The 17311-nt window shown below is 40.4% G+C and overlaps 1 protein-coding gene across 1 annotated transcript in view; it reads left to right on the plus strand.

The window, feature by feature from the left end:
• The window catches only part of LOC133021808 (aryl hydrocarbon receptor-like), a 29839-nt gene extending 12882 nt beyond the window's left edge, over window positions 1-16957 (plus strand). The window contains exons 3-11 of the mRNA XM_061088793.1: window positions 6111-6220; window positions 7186-7275; window positions 8054-8168; window positions 9554-9681; window positions 9829-10031; window positions 10227-10336; window positions 11340-11481; window positions 13038-14661; window positions 14958-16957. Of these exons, the coding sequence (XP_060944776.1) occupies window positions 6111-6220; window positions 7186-7275; window positions 8054-8168; window positions 9554-9681; window positions 9829-10031; window positions 10227-10336; window positions 11340-11481; window positions 13038-14661; window positions 14958-15032 (2597 nt within the window). The 3' untranslated portion in view covers window positions 15033-16957. The remainder of the gene's footprint in view (window positions 1-6110; window positions 6221-7185; window positions 7276-8053; window positions 8169-9553; window positions 9682-9828; window positions 10032-10226; window positions 10337-11339; window positions 11482-13037; window positions 14662-14957) is intronic.
• Window positions 16958-17311: the final 354 nt, after the last annotated feature.

Consider the following 17311-nt stretch of genomic DNA (forward strand, 5'->3'; position numbering starts at 1 on the left):
GATAATAAAACAAGCTATTTAAGTTATTTGCCATGAAAGCTGGACCGTTGGACTCATAGCGTGACTTCATGAGGCAGCGCTGAATAATTTTGAAAGGCTTGGGGATCACTGTTGCTGACATGTTTGTGTGACGCTGGTAGACATTTCAGAAAAATGTGGACTGGCTTTCCAAGTCCATTGAAAACATCCAGGGCCTGTTAGCAATCATCGTTGATGTGGTAACACAGTATTATGTGCTATAATTTAATTTAATTTGGTATTTTGGGGGACATCTGAACCATGTACACACAAACACACGGCCGAGTGTAAGAGAAGAAATAAAGAGGTAAGGACAAGTATCAGTGTGGGGAAGCCCGGTTTTCTTTGTTATTGAATCCTCAGGGGATCATTATGAGGATATTTTATTTGAAAGATGGGTTTTGCTAATACAAGCCTTTAAAACCTCAACGTAAATCACCTGTCAGTATCACAACATGTGAGAAGAGGACATCATGCCGGGGTGACAGCGCTTGCGTGTCGGCTCTTGATTCATGACTTGCCTTTTTAGTGTATCGTGAGAATGCAAGCGACCGCTGGGAGATAGATTTAATCATGTTTTCGTTTTCTTTTTAACAATTTCCATTCTCTGGAAGGTTTGTTTCTGAGTCTCTCCAGCTTTAAACCACAGCTTTGAATCCACCCTTCGTACGCAAACCTAATTCTTTTCCCCGGGTTGGCCAGAGCCGAACTCGCCCACCAAGTTTTTTTGTGACATTTAGAAAAGAGAAATAGAGAGAGAGGAAAAAAAGTTTGTTTATGTGCCCAACCAAAAGTCGTCGCACTCGAAGATCCGACACATAGAAAATGTGTTACTACATTTATTTTAGGGCTGTAATTTCAAATCAGGAAGGAATTAAACAAAACATTGGTTGTTATTTTGGGCAGTAAAAGTGTTGATTATAATTTACTTGCACTTCCAGACTTATAGCATTTAAAATCATTTCCATTTACCAACATCCAAGGGTCTTGCTATCTGATTTGCTAAAGTTAGACGTTGTGTATTTCTCGCCTCAAACGGTTGTCTTACATGATTTCCTCCCCCTAGATCTTTGACCACCTGTAAACTGATTGGAATCATTTCAGTGATTTGATACGAGCGTCTCGCCTCATAAATCATAATGTTTTTGTGGGATCTTTGTTTTTTTTTCATCTGTGCTCAGCACAAGACTGACAAAATTACATAAAAAAGAGCCCAGATGGCAAAATCTTGCTTAAAGTGTTGATAAAACAGCCCCTAGATCCCACCACCACCACCAAAACAGACACTGTTTCTTGAATACAATGTAATTGCTGTTTTTTTTTAACTTGGGATCATCAAGGTCTGCCCTTAGTGTTTTGAGCTACAACACACAAAGCTTTTCAAACCTGCTTTCTGTGGCCGTAAACAAGGCGTTATTTAAAACCTTCCCGCTACTCATCAAAACATGTTCACAGAGACAGTTAAAAGCATTTATGTAAATAAAAATCATAGACGGAAAATATGTAAAGTGCTACAGAAATTATGTGTGAAATAGGATTTCGAAAAAACCTGCAATAAACGCTTTCAAGGAGGTTATGTTATTGCTGTGTTTGATTGTTTGTTAGTTTGCAAGATTACGCATAAGCGATTCAAACGACTTCCACAAAATCTTGTGGAGGTGCGGATCCTGGAATGGTTTTTACACATTTACCCTAATTTCTTTGAAAATATCAGTGAATGAATCTTGATAATGAATTCATAAAGCTGTTTTCAGACATGCACCAAACTCTGGATAATCTCCAGATAATCCGGGATAAATGTGAGAACGCAAATGTCTACGTCTGTTGCTATGGATATTCTCCGGAGTTTCTCCAGCATCCCCCCTAGTAAATACTCATACACAATATACCCAAATGAGCCCATGCGAAAGTACTATTTTCCTTGGCTGAGTTGTCAGCTGTACTAAGTGACATTCTAGCTTCAACATGAACTTCCAATTTTTGTGGTAAACCCCCAAGTTGCTATAGTATTCATCTGACTTTCCCCTATTTCTTTTCTACATAACACTCTGGTCCAATCACCATAACAAATTGAGGCTGTTTCGTTACGCTACAGTCGTTGAAAGCAAATGAGGCGTTAATCAAAAGCCTGATGAAAGGATGAACCTGCAGACTTAGTGACCCAGCTCGTTGGTTGTTACTCGCTGCAAGCCCTCCCCTACCTGCACATCTGCGTGAGAGCAGAGATCTCTGTACAGGATCTACTGGAACTAAATGTTTTCAAATCAAGATAATATTCCCCTATGCATTGCTGGCATGCTTTATTCTCGCTCTGAATGTGGCAGGCATCCAATCCGTGACTGTATTTAATTTTCTCTCTCCTTAGCTTCAGTGTTTATGCGGATACTTCAAAGTAGATATTGTTTTCATAGGTTGTTTTGATTCTGATTCTCAGAGCATTTCAAGATTCTTTTTTTTAAGGTTCAGTTGCATTTTAATTATTTTACCAGTGATGTTTTTTTTCTTAGTTTGTAATTATATAGCACTTGTCTAACCTTGTTGACCACTCAAAGCACTTTACAGTACAGTTTGACATTCACCCATTCATACATTAGCAGCACTTTTTATTTCTATGAGGGGCATTTCAGGGTTCAGCATCTTGCCTAAGGACACTTCGGCATGCAGATGGGAAAGACTGGGATCGGACTGCCGACCTTCTGGTTGGCGGACGACCGCTCTACCCCTGAGCCACAACAGCACCGATGTCTGTGTATTCATCTAACAAACTCTACTTCTGCAGCTTAAACTTGTTCCGTTGACTAGTTGGAGTAGTGCACATAGAAAAACTCTGCCCCCCCCCCTCCTACTATTGGAGGAAGCTTTCAGGTTGACTTTTATCATTGCTATTGAAAGCTGCAACTGCTTAATCCAACAGTAAAGAAGCTACTTTGTTGCTTTTACATGCTGTTGTTTGCCGTTGTCAATACAACACATACTTAACTATCTATGGGTGCATAGAATGCTATCTAGTAAAATCTACATCGCGTACGTTTGGTAGGTTGAGGCAACAGAACGTGATTGGTCAGCTCGAGATTCTAGTTTTCCTTCTGCATATTTCAGTGTTCCATTCGATGATAGATGGCACTGCCTTAACAGAAATCCCTTGTTGAATCATAAATCGGGCCAGAACACCTCAATAGTCATACATCTGGCCTCAGTGTCAGAATAAGTGTTTCCTGGCCTGGTGTTGAAACACAGATGCCATAAAATCATATCAATCCAGTCTTGATAAAAAACGTGAATACTCTCTCCCTACTCCGTGAAGGCGGCGTCTGTGTTTGATGTCGGTGGGAATCTGCGGTTTTCTTCCTGCGCTGCCTCCAACAAACTTACAGGAATGTCTCTGTAGCCTCTGGTCAATCTCGAGTATCACGAAACATCTCTCTCCTGTGGCGGCGTGGAGAACTGTGAGTGCACATGAGGAACTCTGCACAGAACTGTGCCATGAAGTGTTAACACTGTTCACAATGGAAAAAGATGAGGAGGCAGAACAGAGTCCTCACCACTGGGGAAGAAAACCAGAATGAAAACAAACAGGCGGCCACAAAGAGGCCCACTCACTCACGCGAATACTGAGCAGAGAAAAAAACAATACAACAGAAGTGGGTAGAGTTTGACAGTGTGTGATATTAATTATTTAATATCCCTGCCAGGGATGTTTTGTCTTTGTTTTGTTACCTTGTTAGTCAGTAGGATCACAAAAAAACTACTGGACAGATCCCCACCAAACTGGAGGGAAGAACGTGCTATTATGGGTTGGAAGACCCAATACACTTTGCTGCAGATCTGATTAAAAAATAAATAAATGTAGTTTTTATTTCTCTGTGCAGAGTTCAATCTATGTCGGAAGCAGAGGTGCAAGATCGCCCTCACATGCAACAGATTCCTAGCGACAGGTACACAAACTAAAGAGTGAAAGACAACTTCCCACGGGAAAGTGAGGACTGCATTCCATGCCATTGCATTGCCTACGGTTACATGCACAGCTGCAGCTGAAACTATGAGGTCTGACTGCGAGGATGGTCAAACAATTTTTATGGATAATAGTGCAAGCCAGCCAGAACCACACAGAGCTTCACAAAGCTATACATTGCAGCAACAAAGCAAAACACCAAGTTAGAGATTTATAATGTCATTGTTATTGTTTGTTAGAAAAAGGGAGTCTAGATGATTATTGGGAAACACTGCTCTGACATGGTGAGATAGGACATTAGCCTTCTCAGAGTGACCTGCCTGTCTTTCTGTGTTAGTTAGCAGGATTATTCAAAAACTACTGAACGGATTAAAAAAACATGGAGGAAGGATATGGTAATGGTGAGTAGAACTTGTGCAGATGTTATACAGTCAGGGGATCCAGGGTTGCCAGATATTCATTGATTTCCTGAGTAATTCATGGATCTTAAGGTAAGAAATCATTACTGTCTTGGGACTGATATGTGCAAATTGGTGCAGATCCACCTAAAAATCTGAGTCTAGTGAATTTAAATGTGGTTTCATTAGAGGACTGTAGGGCCTTGGCGGAGGTATACATATTCTAGTTGAATGTGATTAAAATTTCCCCCAGCTTGACAGTTTATTCTTGATGACAGTGTACTGGCTGCACATGCAACTCACAGTTTACTAACAGTAATCACATGCATGGGTTGCGTTGTCAGGCTTGCAGCTTTGTGTGCTGTGGATGTGTGATTGTCAGGCCGTGCAGGTCGGTGTTTATGTAAACACTGTGCGAGTTCTGGCTTAAGGGCGAGGAGGGTCTGTGTCAGAGGTGAGTGCTCAGGGGCCCCCTCCCTCCTTTTAAGAAGTTGCGTGACAGGACTGGACTGACGGGTTGGGAGAGGCCATATCCTGGGGTTTCCTGTAGTGGCCTTCCAGATAAGGGAAACACTCCTGGGCGGCTATTGCTTGCAAAAAACCCTCCAGGGACACATGCAGGAGGATCGTGTGTGTTTGTGTGTGTGTGTTATTTCTGTGTACGTGTTATGTGTGTGCGGATATGCAAGCTGCCAGAACAGTTTTTTTGCTAGCAATGAGAAAATCTGTTGTTTGGCAAGGCACCAACAAGTGAAACAAGGTTTTTTTGTAACACTATAGCCACAGGATTGTAAAAATGCAGTCTGCATAGCAAAAGGGATCCCACAAGGACAGAGGGCACACTGTGTGCAGTGCAGTTTGCCATTTAGTGTGGATTTACCCTTTAAAATCACACAACGAGCCGTAATGATTCAGGATAACTCTTCACTTGTTCCAGCTCATCATAACCATAAGTGCACGAGTGCTGCCACAGGGACAATTTAACCAAATTTTATTTGCACCCTTTGCATCATGTCCAGGCTCGTAAATCACAGCATGAGGATGTTTGACAAAGTTATTAATATTAGTGTGAGGCCACCTCCCCCTGGTCTGCCCGCTCTTTCGCTCCCGTTCCCCATCTTGACCTTCAAAGGGGTAGCGGTAGGTAATGATAGATATTAACACAGAATGTTTTGTTCATCTGTTTGCAACAATGGCTCCCGCCCAGGCAGCTTACAGCTCCAGTTAACAAAAAAAAAACTTTGCCAACAATCTACTTAGAAATGGATGTCAAATGAATGAAATATTTATAATATTCATAAAATATTCATTATGTTATTATGACATCATCATTACATCATTTACACCATATGATGACATATAATCCCCCCACCCCCCCAATAAAATAAAATAAATAAAAGTACGATCTATATTAACTTTAGATAGTTTTTCTATATTTTGATGAGGTTTCCTGGGAAACGTTTTTTTGGACCATAGTTAAGTTGAAGTTGACCTTTGACCAATCAATCTCCACCAAGTTTGGTGAAATTCCATCAATGAGTTGTTGAGCTATTTTGTACATACACATACAAACATCTACAAACGACTATCCCGGTGTGCAGGGGGAAAACTTTGCTTCACTCACACAGAGTTGATATGGTTGAAACCTACAATGCATTCCCCTGCAATTCTTAAAACCTATAACCTTTATAAAAATATTGCCACTGCTGATTTAGTCTTCTCTGTTTTGTCCCCGTGTGCAGCCATCATGAAGAACAGCAGCAGCAGCAGTCTACAGATTCCTGGGCTGAATGGGCAGAATGGGAACAGCATGGACACCACAGGCTTCTCCGAGGGCGACCTGCTGCTCCAGGTACAACACAGGAATGAGTTAACATTGAGGGGAAAACTGCCATTTTAACCCAACTGTAAATGATCTGAAAGTGCATTATTCATTTGTCATACATTTATTAAAATCCCACACAAAGGTCCCAGCGAGCAAAGACCAGGAACTCACTTATCACAGGAGCAGAAAACCAGAGATAATGAATTAAAACCATGAAACTCTCATATTTAAATGGTTACCTAAACAGCACAAGGCGAACAGGTGCAGCAATGCACAGTCAGACTTTGTTTATTTGTGCGTTTGCCATTTTGTGTATTAGAGCTAATCCAGGTGGATCCGTTGAGGAGGAAGTTATGACAGGTGCTCGTCTCGGAGCCTGTTGTCAAAACCCAGCCATGCTTCGTGGCTTTTATCAAAATCGGTGGTTGTCGAGTTCCCTGCACCCTGTTATCTGAGGCTCAGCTGTCAGTTCCAGTTTCGAACTTTGACCTGTGTGATGATCAGAACAGGCAGTGATTATGTAACAGAAAGGACTTGAAGAAGCAGGAGCTGTCATTTTAGATGATGAAAAACCATTCGGACTGTTTGACCCCTTGTCCTTTAAACTGAAGAAACATTTACTTTGAATAGATAGGGAATAATCTGTATTAATGCTAAAAACAAATCAATACCTTTATGTGTCTTTTTGCTGTTTGGATCTGTAAATTCCATAAAATGTATTCTTAATGGTCACATGACCCAAGTTGGGGGAATGTTATATCGGTACTGTCAGCAGCACAAAGTAACCACACAATAAATCGTCCTGACAACATTCTTACAGACAATTAAGGTCAAACCACTGATTTTCAATCACTAACTTATAGAGCTGCTTCTGTCATAATAAGGTTGTTATATATAAATGTGAGGTGGTGGCGAGTGATTATATTGGACATGCATGTGTCCCGTCTATGTGGATAAGCCTGATTGGTCTTAACTGTCTGTTTCCTGTGCAGGCATTGAATGGGTTTGTGATCGTGGTCACGTCGGACGGTTTGGTGTTTTATGCCTCTTCCACAATCAAGGAATACCTGGGCTTCCATCAGGTGAGCGGGCAGCCTCCTTAAGTTGCATCATTATGTTAGTAAAATTAATTAGTAAAAGTACTAACAAGTGCCTCATTCAGCATTAGTTAAATATCTCACTCAGTTATCAAATTTAATATCATTGTTGTATTACTATGGACTCCCTTTATTGGGTGAAGACGTGAAGTTTGAAGTCCATAGAATGTAAATAAAAATGGACGACGCGTCTCCACTTCCTCCCTCTGTTAAAAAAACGAAGACAAAATATCTCAGGAAGCAGCGCTACTGATGTCATTTGGAGCCAGATTCTGTGCAACAGTGATTGGGGTGTGGAGCCAAAGTATCATGGTCACGCTGATACATGCACTCGATCACTCACCAGTCAGCCTCAGCTGTCAATCATCAAGTTAAAGCCTGTTTTAATATCATCAAATAACTGATGAACAGTGGAACAGTCAGTTTGATAATAACTACCTAAAATGTCCCATCTGCTAACATGAAGGATGTAGGCTTTATTACCTATGCAAATTGGGATCAAGATGTTTTGGCTTTACTTTTGCGGAGCTGTCACGGAGTCCATCTAGGCATACAGTCTATGAAACAGACATGGTTTACCCAATAAACGGCTAAATATGAGAGTCTTGAGGGTACAACATTAGCATTCTTGCTGTAAGGGTCAGCAAGAATGTAGCAATTGCTAATGTTGTTCTCCCATAGGAGGTGGAGCCTTAAGTGTTACACACCTCACGTCTATAAATCCCTCTTGATGTAGATAGTTTTTCCTCTCTACTGCCAACAGTCGGACGTGGTTCACCAGAGTGTCTTTGATCTCATCCACACTGACGACCGAGACATGTTCAGACAGCAGCTGCACTTCGCCCTGAACCCACCACCAATCAGCACGGCAGGAAATGGTGAGTGTGACGAAATTTGTTCTAAGTTATAAGCGTGAGTCCAGTCTACACATCTCTGTGTGAGAGATCTTCAATCAGAGGTTCCTGGTTGTGATGTGTACTGTCTCCATCTTCTTATCCTCTTATCAATGAATATTGAGCCAAAACATATATTGCATCCGACTGCACCTTCCTCCTCAGTGCATATCACCCCCCTCTAGTTCCCCATATAGGCATGTCAGTTGGTATATTAGGTATCCTATCCCTGTATTAAGGGGGCTTGGCCTGTACGGGTCAGCAAGAATGTATTTTGACATAGATACAGTATAAGGACAATTCTGTTAAGACTGCCCGGACTGTCAACTCACAGAAAAATCACACTTTTTAACGTGAGGACTCTCTCAAGCAACATTACGAAAGATTTCATCCTGTCTACAAATCTGGACTTTATATTCTCAACAGTCTTGGTTACTTCCTGACAGCTGTCAGTTCCAGTTTAGAACTTTGACCTGCGTGATGATCAGAACAGGCAGTGATTATGTAACAGAAAGGACTTGAAGAAGCAGGAGCTGTCATTTTAGATGATGAAAAACCATTTGGACGGTTTGACCCCTTGTCCTTTAAACTGAAGAAACATTTACTTTGAATAGATAGGGAATAATCTGTATTAATGCTAAAAACAAATCAATACCTATATGTGTCTTTTTGCTGTTTGGATCTGTAAATTCCGTAAAATGTACTCTTAATGGTCACATGACCCAAGTTGGGGGAATGTTATATCGGTACTGTCAGCAGCACAAAGAAACCACACAATAAATCATCCTGACAACATTCTTACAGACAATTAAGGTCTAACCACTGATTTTCAATCACTTACTTATAGAGCTGCTTCTGTCATAATAAGGTTGTTACTGGTCAGCAAGAATTGACCTAATGACAGCAGCCAGCTCATTGAAGTATGTCCTCCTCTCTGATGAAGCTGCCCCATTGTGAGCGTTGATCAAACAAAATTGGAATGTAAACAAATATCCTTGCTTACAGTTAAACTCTGAATTTTAACTTCCAACAAACTGGATTTCTGTCAGAGTTCTCCAATGTCTTATCTGACCATTCAAATACTGCCATCTACTGGATACCTGTCAGAACACATGAAGTCTGTTGTCAGAAATCTTGGCCTGTTCGACTGCAACTTGAGCTAACAACAGCAGATAACAAAACTTGTGCAAACATGTTTTTATCTACTGAGAGATGTTGCTAGAATTCAACCTATGTTAAGTTTGAAAGATATTCCTATTACTTACTCTTAAAGTGTTTGTTTTTTCTTTGTGTTTTAACTGATTGCTTTGATGAAGTGCTGTATGAATAATGATGAATATGATTGTGATTATTATTATCTTTGTTCTCAGCCTTGCAGAGCTCTGGTAACACAGAGATGTTCAGTCCTGAGCACCTTCCTCCAGAGAACTCGTCCATCCTGGAGCGGAGCTTTGTGTGTCGCTTCCGCTGCCTCCTGGACAACTCGTCCGGCTTTCTGGTTAATACAATATTTATCTTTAACAGAAGAAAAGTAGCCAATAATGAAGGGTAGTGGTGGATTATTAGATTTTCTTAAATCTGATGCAGTTCTTATGAAATATCGAAGGCCAGTTCAACAAACCAAACCTTTTATTCTCTGAACCAGGCGTTGAAGTTCCAGGGGCGACTGAAGTTCCTCCACGGTCAGAGTGTTGTGAAGGACAACAGGACGTGCAACCCCCCTCAGCTGGCTCTGTTTAGCATTGCAATGCCTGTTCAGTCCCCGTCCATCGTGGAGATCAGAGCTAAGATGATTCTGTTTCAAACCAAACACCAGCTGGACTTCACACCCATGAGCATTGACAGCAGGTGCAGCAAATCCCTCCACTCTTCCTTTTTTAAGTTTTCTTTTAGTTTGTCATGGCAGGTAATTGTTTGGATTATAGATAAATGAAACACAACAGGCAGCTTCTCAGGTTTTATTACGATCAACTGGACTGTTGGCAGATTGTTTGTTTCTTGTAACGCAGCAGAACAAAACTAATGTTTTCTGTCTTTTTCCAGGGGGAAAATAATCCTGGGCTACTCAGAGACTGAACTGTGTATGAAAGGCTCCGGCTACCAATTCATCCACGCAGCTGATATGATGTACTGCGCTGACAGACACCTGCGCAGTATGTTGGCAGTTTGAGCTTTGATAGGGAGAAATATTCATTTCTATTTGTTTTATTACTGTTAAAGGTTAACCTACTCTAACGTTCACTTTCCTCAGACTGTCCATTGCTGCAGCTCCTCTTTTCAGCCTCTGTCTCAAACACTTGGTTTTAGCTCCTGTCTCTTAAAAGCTTACTTCTTGATGAAGCCCAGTTTGCTCTGATTGGCCAACTTCTACCACTCTGCTGTAATTGGTCAACTGCTTCCGTCGTGTGTAAGAAATGTCGGCCTCAGCTCTTGTTTTACATGGTGTTTTTGTGGGTGTGTCCGATTAGGCACTAGCGTACTTGGAACTTTTTAAATTTACAAAACATATAAATATATAAAGCTGCTTCCAGATAGCACCGTACTCTGCAGATCCTCCGTTATTTGTAAGGAGGAGTAGCATGTGTGAATGCAAATTTCCGAGTGAGAAGCTCCGTATTTTCTACAGACTTTATCGGCCTGGCCCCCCAGTATAAAGTCTGTAGAAATCCAGGAGAAGTCACTGGTGAACACAGCAGGGGATTCACCACAAATGAGTGGGGGGGTCGATGATGCTTCTAACACGTGACGGACGCAAAAATTTAAATAACAAAAATAAAACAAATATCTCCCGGTGAAAAAATCGGTGATACAAGGAGAAGACTGCGTTAATACATCACTTCCTGCTTCTGTCTGCTGCACCCGACTGCTCCACCTCTCACTTGAAAAAACATCATATGTCTCATTTTATGTTGTTTGTTTTTAATGAAAGAATCAGGAATCAAAGTTGACAAGTGTTATTTATCTGTTGTTTTTTTTTGTCATTAGAGACGTTTTCCAAATGTGTACAATAATAATTATTATGAACCAGAATACTGTACTGTAACCAAAACAGAGATCACACTTTTGTCCACATTAAGACATCACTTCAACTAGTTAACAGTTGTTTCCTGCTATCACATTGTTAATCTCTTATTGTGTGTGCTGTTTCCATCACAGTGATTAAAACAGGAGAGACCGGACTCACTGTCTTCAGGCTCCTCAGTAAGTCAAACAGCTGGGTGTGGGTGAAGTCCAATGCAAAGCTGATCTTCAAAGAAGGACGACCAGAATTCATCATCTGCTATCAGAAAGCTTTAGTGTAAGTGTTTTTTATATTGGTCGAGACATAAGACATATTCAGACATGGTGTTAACATCCGTCCTGAGGGTTTTGGTCACAGGTGATAGATAGATAGATAGATAGATAGATGGAGTACTTTATTCATCCCCGAAGGGAAATTAAGTTGTCATAGCAGCCGGTATATTTGAATACAATAAAATACAATACAATAGAATAAAATAAAAAATATTGAGGTAGAAAGAATAAAAAACAGAAGCACAAGATAAAATAAAATAAAATAGGCAGATAAAGTGCAGTGGCAAGATGATGTTAATAGTACTGATGATATGATGGTAATGTTATTGTTAGACAGTATATAAGAATAGTACAGTATATATAGTATATAATATAACATAATATACATTTATATATGATAGTAATTATACCAATATAAAAGCAGTATATAGTAATAATAATAATGGCAGCAACAGTATATATAATAACAGTAATAGTGATATAATAATAGTAATTATAACATGTACACATGTATAAATATGTGTATATAGACTTATGTTTACAAAGAATATACAGAGAGTATGATATAATATATGATATATAGTAGAGGTATGAATATAAGTATTTGACTATACAAAGGGTAATATAATATACTATGAGTGTAAGAATATGTAGACAGAGTGTGCAAAAGACAATTTTATTGTATAAAATGATATATACTATCAATATGGTTTATATGAACACATATCACATATGATGTGAAGTAAGTGTATATGTATATGGAGGTGGAAAGCTCTAAGAGATCTGAGCTCTGATCACTTTCAGAGGGGTTCTTTGACCCACATGTTATTTAAGCTGAATGAACGCAAATGTGTTTTGGCCCATGGTACAGTTTTGTAATAAACACAAATGTTTACTCATCTCAAATGAGTAAGATCCTGTGCTTCACTAATTTATCCTTCAAGCCATGAAAATCAGTTGATATGAGCCTTTCAAAGACGGATCCGGATCAGCTTTTAATTTGCAAATATGCACCAATATGAAAACTTCAGTTTAACAGAACAAATAAGCAGAAAAAAATATTTGTATTTACATTCACAAAAATCAAGCTAAATAAAAATTCTATTTATAATTTTTTATAATAAAGTTTATTGGTAAACTATAAAATATCAAGACTTGTTTATATTTGCTTGTTAAGGGAATTAGATAACGAAATCTTGCGAACAAAATTGTATATATACACATGTGTTTATATATTGTAGCCGAGTATTGTAGCCGAGTAAAAACAAAAGAATTTGCTCATGCCGAAAGAACTGACCTACATGTTTATTTCCATATAGAGGTGAGAAGTGAGATTCAATCACAAGGGGTCACAGGAGACATATCAGGACTCATTTTACTGGCAGGTGTGAACCTGCAAATTTGCTGACTTTGATACGGACTCGCTGTCTACTTGTGATCAGATCTCTCAGGACAGATCTTATAACAGGGTCTGAATGTGGCCTCGGTTACTAGAATTATAACTTTATTGACACCTGAGACTACTTTCAGTTCTTTAAGATAACATTTGGTCTCTTCCAGCAACACTGAAGGTGAGGACTATCTGCGTCAGAGGAACATGCAGCTTCCCTTCAGCCTCACCAGAGGAGAGGCCATCCTCTACAATACCGGCCCCACTGTGGACGTCCCAGCCTCTCATTTCAATAAAATGTTCAGCAACACGGACATAAGCAAGGACATGGCGCCCGGCTCTTTGCTGGACTGCTTCCTGAGACAGGATGAAGCGGTGTACACCCAGACAGTGGAGCCGCCCTTACCTGTGGACCAGGTTTTCCAGGAGAGCCGCGCTCTTGTCACCATTCCCAGTGACATGTGGCAGGAAAACAGGACCCTGGTCAATACAGACCCTGTTGCTATGAAAGCAGAGGCCAAGCAGTCTGTGATGGCTGTGATCGACAACTTTGAAAAAATGGCTCAAAGTGGGGACTTTGGTGCAGCGCTGCAGAATCTGGAGGTGGACAACACTGAGCTGATGGAGTTCAAAAGATTGGGTCAGGACGAGGATCAGCGGAACAACATCAGCTCTGAGCTGGACAGCATCCTCACAAATGACATATTTGACTACATTGACAGGGTTCTGTTCCAGGAGAAGGGAGGCGATGGTCCCAGCAGCCTCTGCAATAATCCACAGGAGCCCTTCAGTGACGCTGCTCTGTACTCAGCCACTCGGCTCTGTAAGGCACAGTTGTTTAATACACAGAGTCCTCTTCATACCTACTCTCCAAATAATGGACTCTACACTCACCAGCAGGATCCAGGGCAGAGCTTATCAGACCCTGCACAGATACTCACCAGCATCCACAAACTCTCACACCAAGGTCCCCTCATTGCTGCGGCTGACACACACCTACCACCTCTTCAACAGCTGCAGCTCCAGGACATTTTCAGCCCGTCGATAGAGCTCCCAGATCTTGTTGTTCCTGATGCCCCGGCCCCATTCCAGTCCTGCGGGCAGGTGCCCATCAGCCACATGGGAGGGGTACAAAGGGTCCCTGCTCAGACACCGTTCCTGCCAAACAATTTGCCGGCTCCTGCGATGGTAGGGAATGGACACATGCTGCAGAGCTCAGTTAAACAACCAAAGAACATAGCACCCGGTGTGGTGGATATTTTGCCACAACTGATTCCCTGCAATGACTTAAGTTCCTCTACCACACAGATCATTCCCAGTCCCTTTGCTGCAGCTTGTCTGCAGGGAAGTTCCCCCTTTGAAATGCACACGGTTCAGCAGTGGCCACAGGGTCAGCAGCAGATGCTGCCTCAGTCTGGCACCATGCAGAACGGACATCAGCTGATGCCAGACTGTCATGGCCAAACTTCCGAAAGCCAAACAGTTTCGCGCAGTGGTCTATGGCCCAGACGAGTTACCGGACTGAACCACTCTCTGCAAGGCGGGCTGGCATGTGGACAGGCAGTTACTCACAGCAGCTGCATGTTTGAGCAGCATTTGTCCTCCAGTCCAGCAGTGGGCGACATGCTGGCGCTCTCAGGAGTGACGCTGGATCCGAGTCCTCTTCAAGGTTCCTGCTGCTTCCAGTGGGGCTGCAGTGAACCAGTGGTGGGAGCATCGACCATCAACCAGGAGAACGGCAACATCCCGTCAGAGCACATTCAGCACTACCAGGAAAACCACAGGCAGACACAGGTAAACGTGTGTGTATGTTTGTGGTATATTTATTCATTATCAAATATCCTTTATTTAAAGGAAAAAATAAAGAAAAAGAAAATACATGATAAAAGATTATTGTCATGCTGTAATTAAATGGAGAGCTAAATCAGTTTATTATTTTTATTTTACGCAAAATTATTTTGGAATTGATCAATCAGATAATGTTTAAGAATACATAATACATAAAGCAAAGTATTTTGAGAAGTTGAAATATTTTTTACTTTTGAAATTGCTAATATCAATGTTTGCTTCTCCTCTTCCATCCTCCTCAGGATGAAAAACTCTCGTCTGAACTCAATGGGATCTTTGCGGCTCCTCCTCATGACGTAGCCATGTACTCTGCGTAGTCGAGGACAACACAGGGCCTGTATCAGTGCTTTTAATGCTTTTCCTCCTGCTTTATATCACTTTGTATTATATTTACTGTGTCCACTCTCATGTTTGTCAGTTTCTATTGCAGATACACTTAAAAAATGAAAATATTAAAAATAAAAATGAAGTATGAAGCCGAAAGTGCCTGTACCAGGATGGAACTTTAGCCAGTTAGTAAGCTGGGTCGGGGGAACCCTAAAAATAAAAAAAAAATGTTTTTACAAGGGAAACAGTGCTCATGTCCACAGATTTCCCAGATTTAGATTCATGAAACAGTCCGAATGTTTGTTTTTTTATATATATATACATATACACAGCTGTACCACCATCATCCATATCACTACAGATGAAATAATCTGTATATTTGAAAAATGGCCGATATAAGTATATGAATACAATATTGGAAGTCAATGTATTTTATATATGCTTCAATAGAAGGGCTGATAACTTGTGTTTATCTGTGTTCAGTGTAAATGTGCTCGAATCTCAACATTCAAGACCAAGATTTAACGAGTAGAGGAAACAAAGAATCTCAATTACCAAAAATGACATCTGTCATATTCAGTCTTCTTTCTGCTGCTGCTGCTGTCAGGGATGGAAACGTTTTGATTAGCTGCATCATTCCAGTTCAGTTTAGGATTTACTGAAACAGAAAATAAGTACAGCTGAAGGAGAGTGTATCCAAATTCTCTGTTGCTAATTAAGACTCATGGGCTATTAAACAAAAAGGCATCTTCCTGGTGTTGGTAAAGCAGTGTCAGTTAAACTGTACGTAAAGTCAATCTGGGACAATTAGCTTTGAGAAACCAGAGCATTGACGATCTCATTCCATTTGTTGAAATCCTCTATACATCCCGATAGAAATCGCTGAAGATGGTGATGGTCAGAAGTAAGCAAGTGAGTCGCGGCAAAGTCGGTTGTCAGTCAGTCAGTCAGTGAACGTTCATGTGTTTTAAGGGCGGAGCTTAGAGGGCCAATGGGAGGGGGAGGGGGGGAATGAATCAGTTGTATATATTTTGAAAGTGTCTGCTGCTCTTCGTTGCTTTTTCCAGGATTAGGTCTCAGACGATGGAAAACAATTCCTGAATCTGCCTCCTTCATCAAATTGGCTCTGAAAGGATTAAAGGATTCTTCCTTGTACCCTTTCACCTTTCTACTAAGTTTCAATAAAATCTGCTCAGTACTTTTTGCGTAATCCTGCTAAAAGACAGAAAAACAGCAATTAAAACATATGATTAAAACTTCCTTAGCAAGGTTACAAATGATGGATGAACTTAATACATAATTTCACATCTTCATCAGAGATGTGAGTGAATTTGCAGCATCTCTCAACCAAACATTCACACATTTCTCTGCCATCCTCATATTATCTGATCTCGTTACTATATCTTCTACTTCACAAGCCATATACAGTGTAACCCTTTTTTTCTGTGCCATCTTGCCTGATATGCGGCTCAAAAATATTTGAATTTTGTGTCTTTTCTTTATCTTCATATTCACCACACTACAAAAAGACATGGCAGCTTTACCACGTATATCCCGCTGCATTGTGGGAAATCACTCATTATCTCACCTTCAGTTAAGATTCTGTTTTTTGGTTTCAAACCATAATGTCTGAGAACAATTAATGAATCATCTTTGATGTCGGACTTTGATACGGACTCACCCCCTCGGATTAAAAAACAAACCTGGAGCCAAATGTTTTCTTCACATTTGGATTCATATTTTGAAATGTGTGCCTTGACAGTCGCCGTATTTCCCTTTCTTTGTACAACTGTTCAGTTTATTTAGCCAAGTAGTAGAATTAATTATATATCATAATACAATATGTATATTAAATACGTAACAGCCTTTTTTCTACTGAGAAATGCTTTTTCATAAATGATTGTTATGAATAAAACTGTGTTTGACTCTTTTCGTTATGAACCCAAGTTAAAGATCAAATCCAACTTTAGTGGAGCCTGGTGCTCACTTTACCACAGGCTTTTTGACTTTACTGAACTTCTACATTCACAAAACAAAACTTTCATAATGCAACAAAAGAAAGAAACTGAAAAAACATCAACTGTGTCCTTAAACGTTTGTTTTGTGACTGAGCATTAAAAATCCAAATGTGTTTCCTAGCACAAGTTTTGCCCAAACAAACTCACTGCTTCACTGATTTGCTTCCCTTTCTCATATGAGAAGTTTGACATTACTTGTCTTTAATCAAACAAGAACAAAACACATTATTTTTTAAACATATTAATATGTA

The sequence above is a fragment of the Limanda limanda genome, chromosome 16 (genome assembly GCF_963576545.1).
Source record: "Limanda limanda chromosome 16, fLimLim1.1, whole genome shotgun sequence".
NCBI lineage: Eukaryota > Metazoa > Chordata > Actinopteri > Pleuronectiformes > Pleuronectidae > Limanda > Limanda limanda.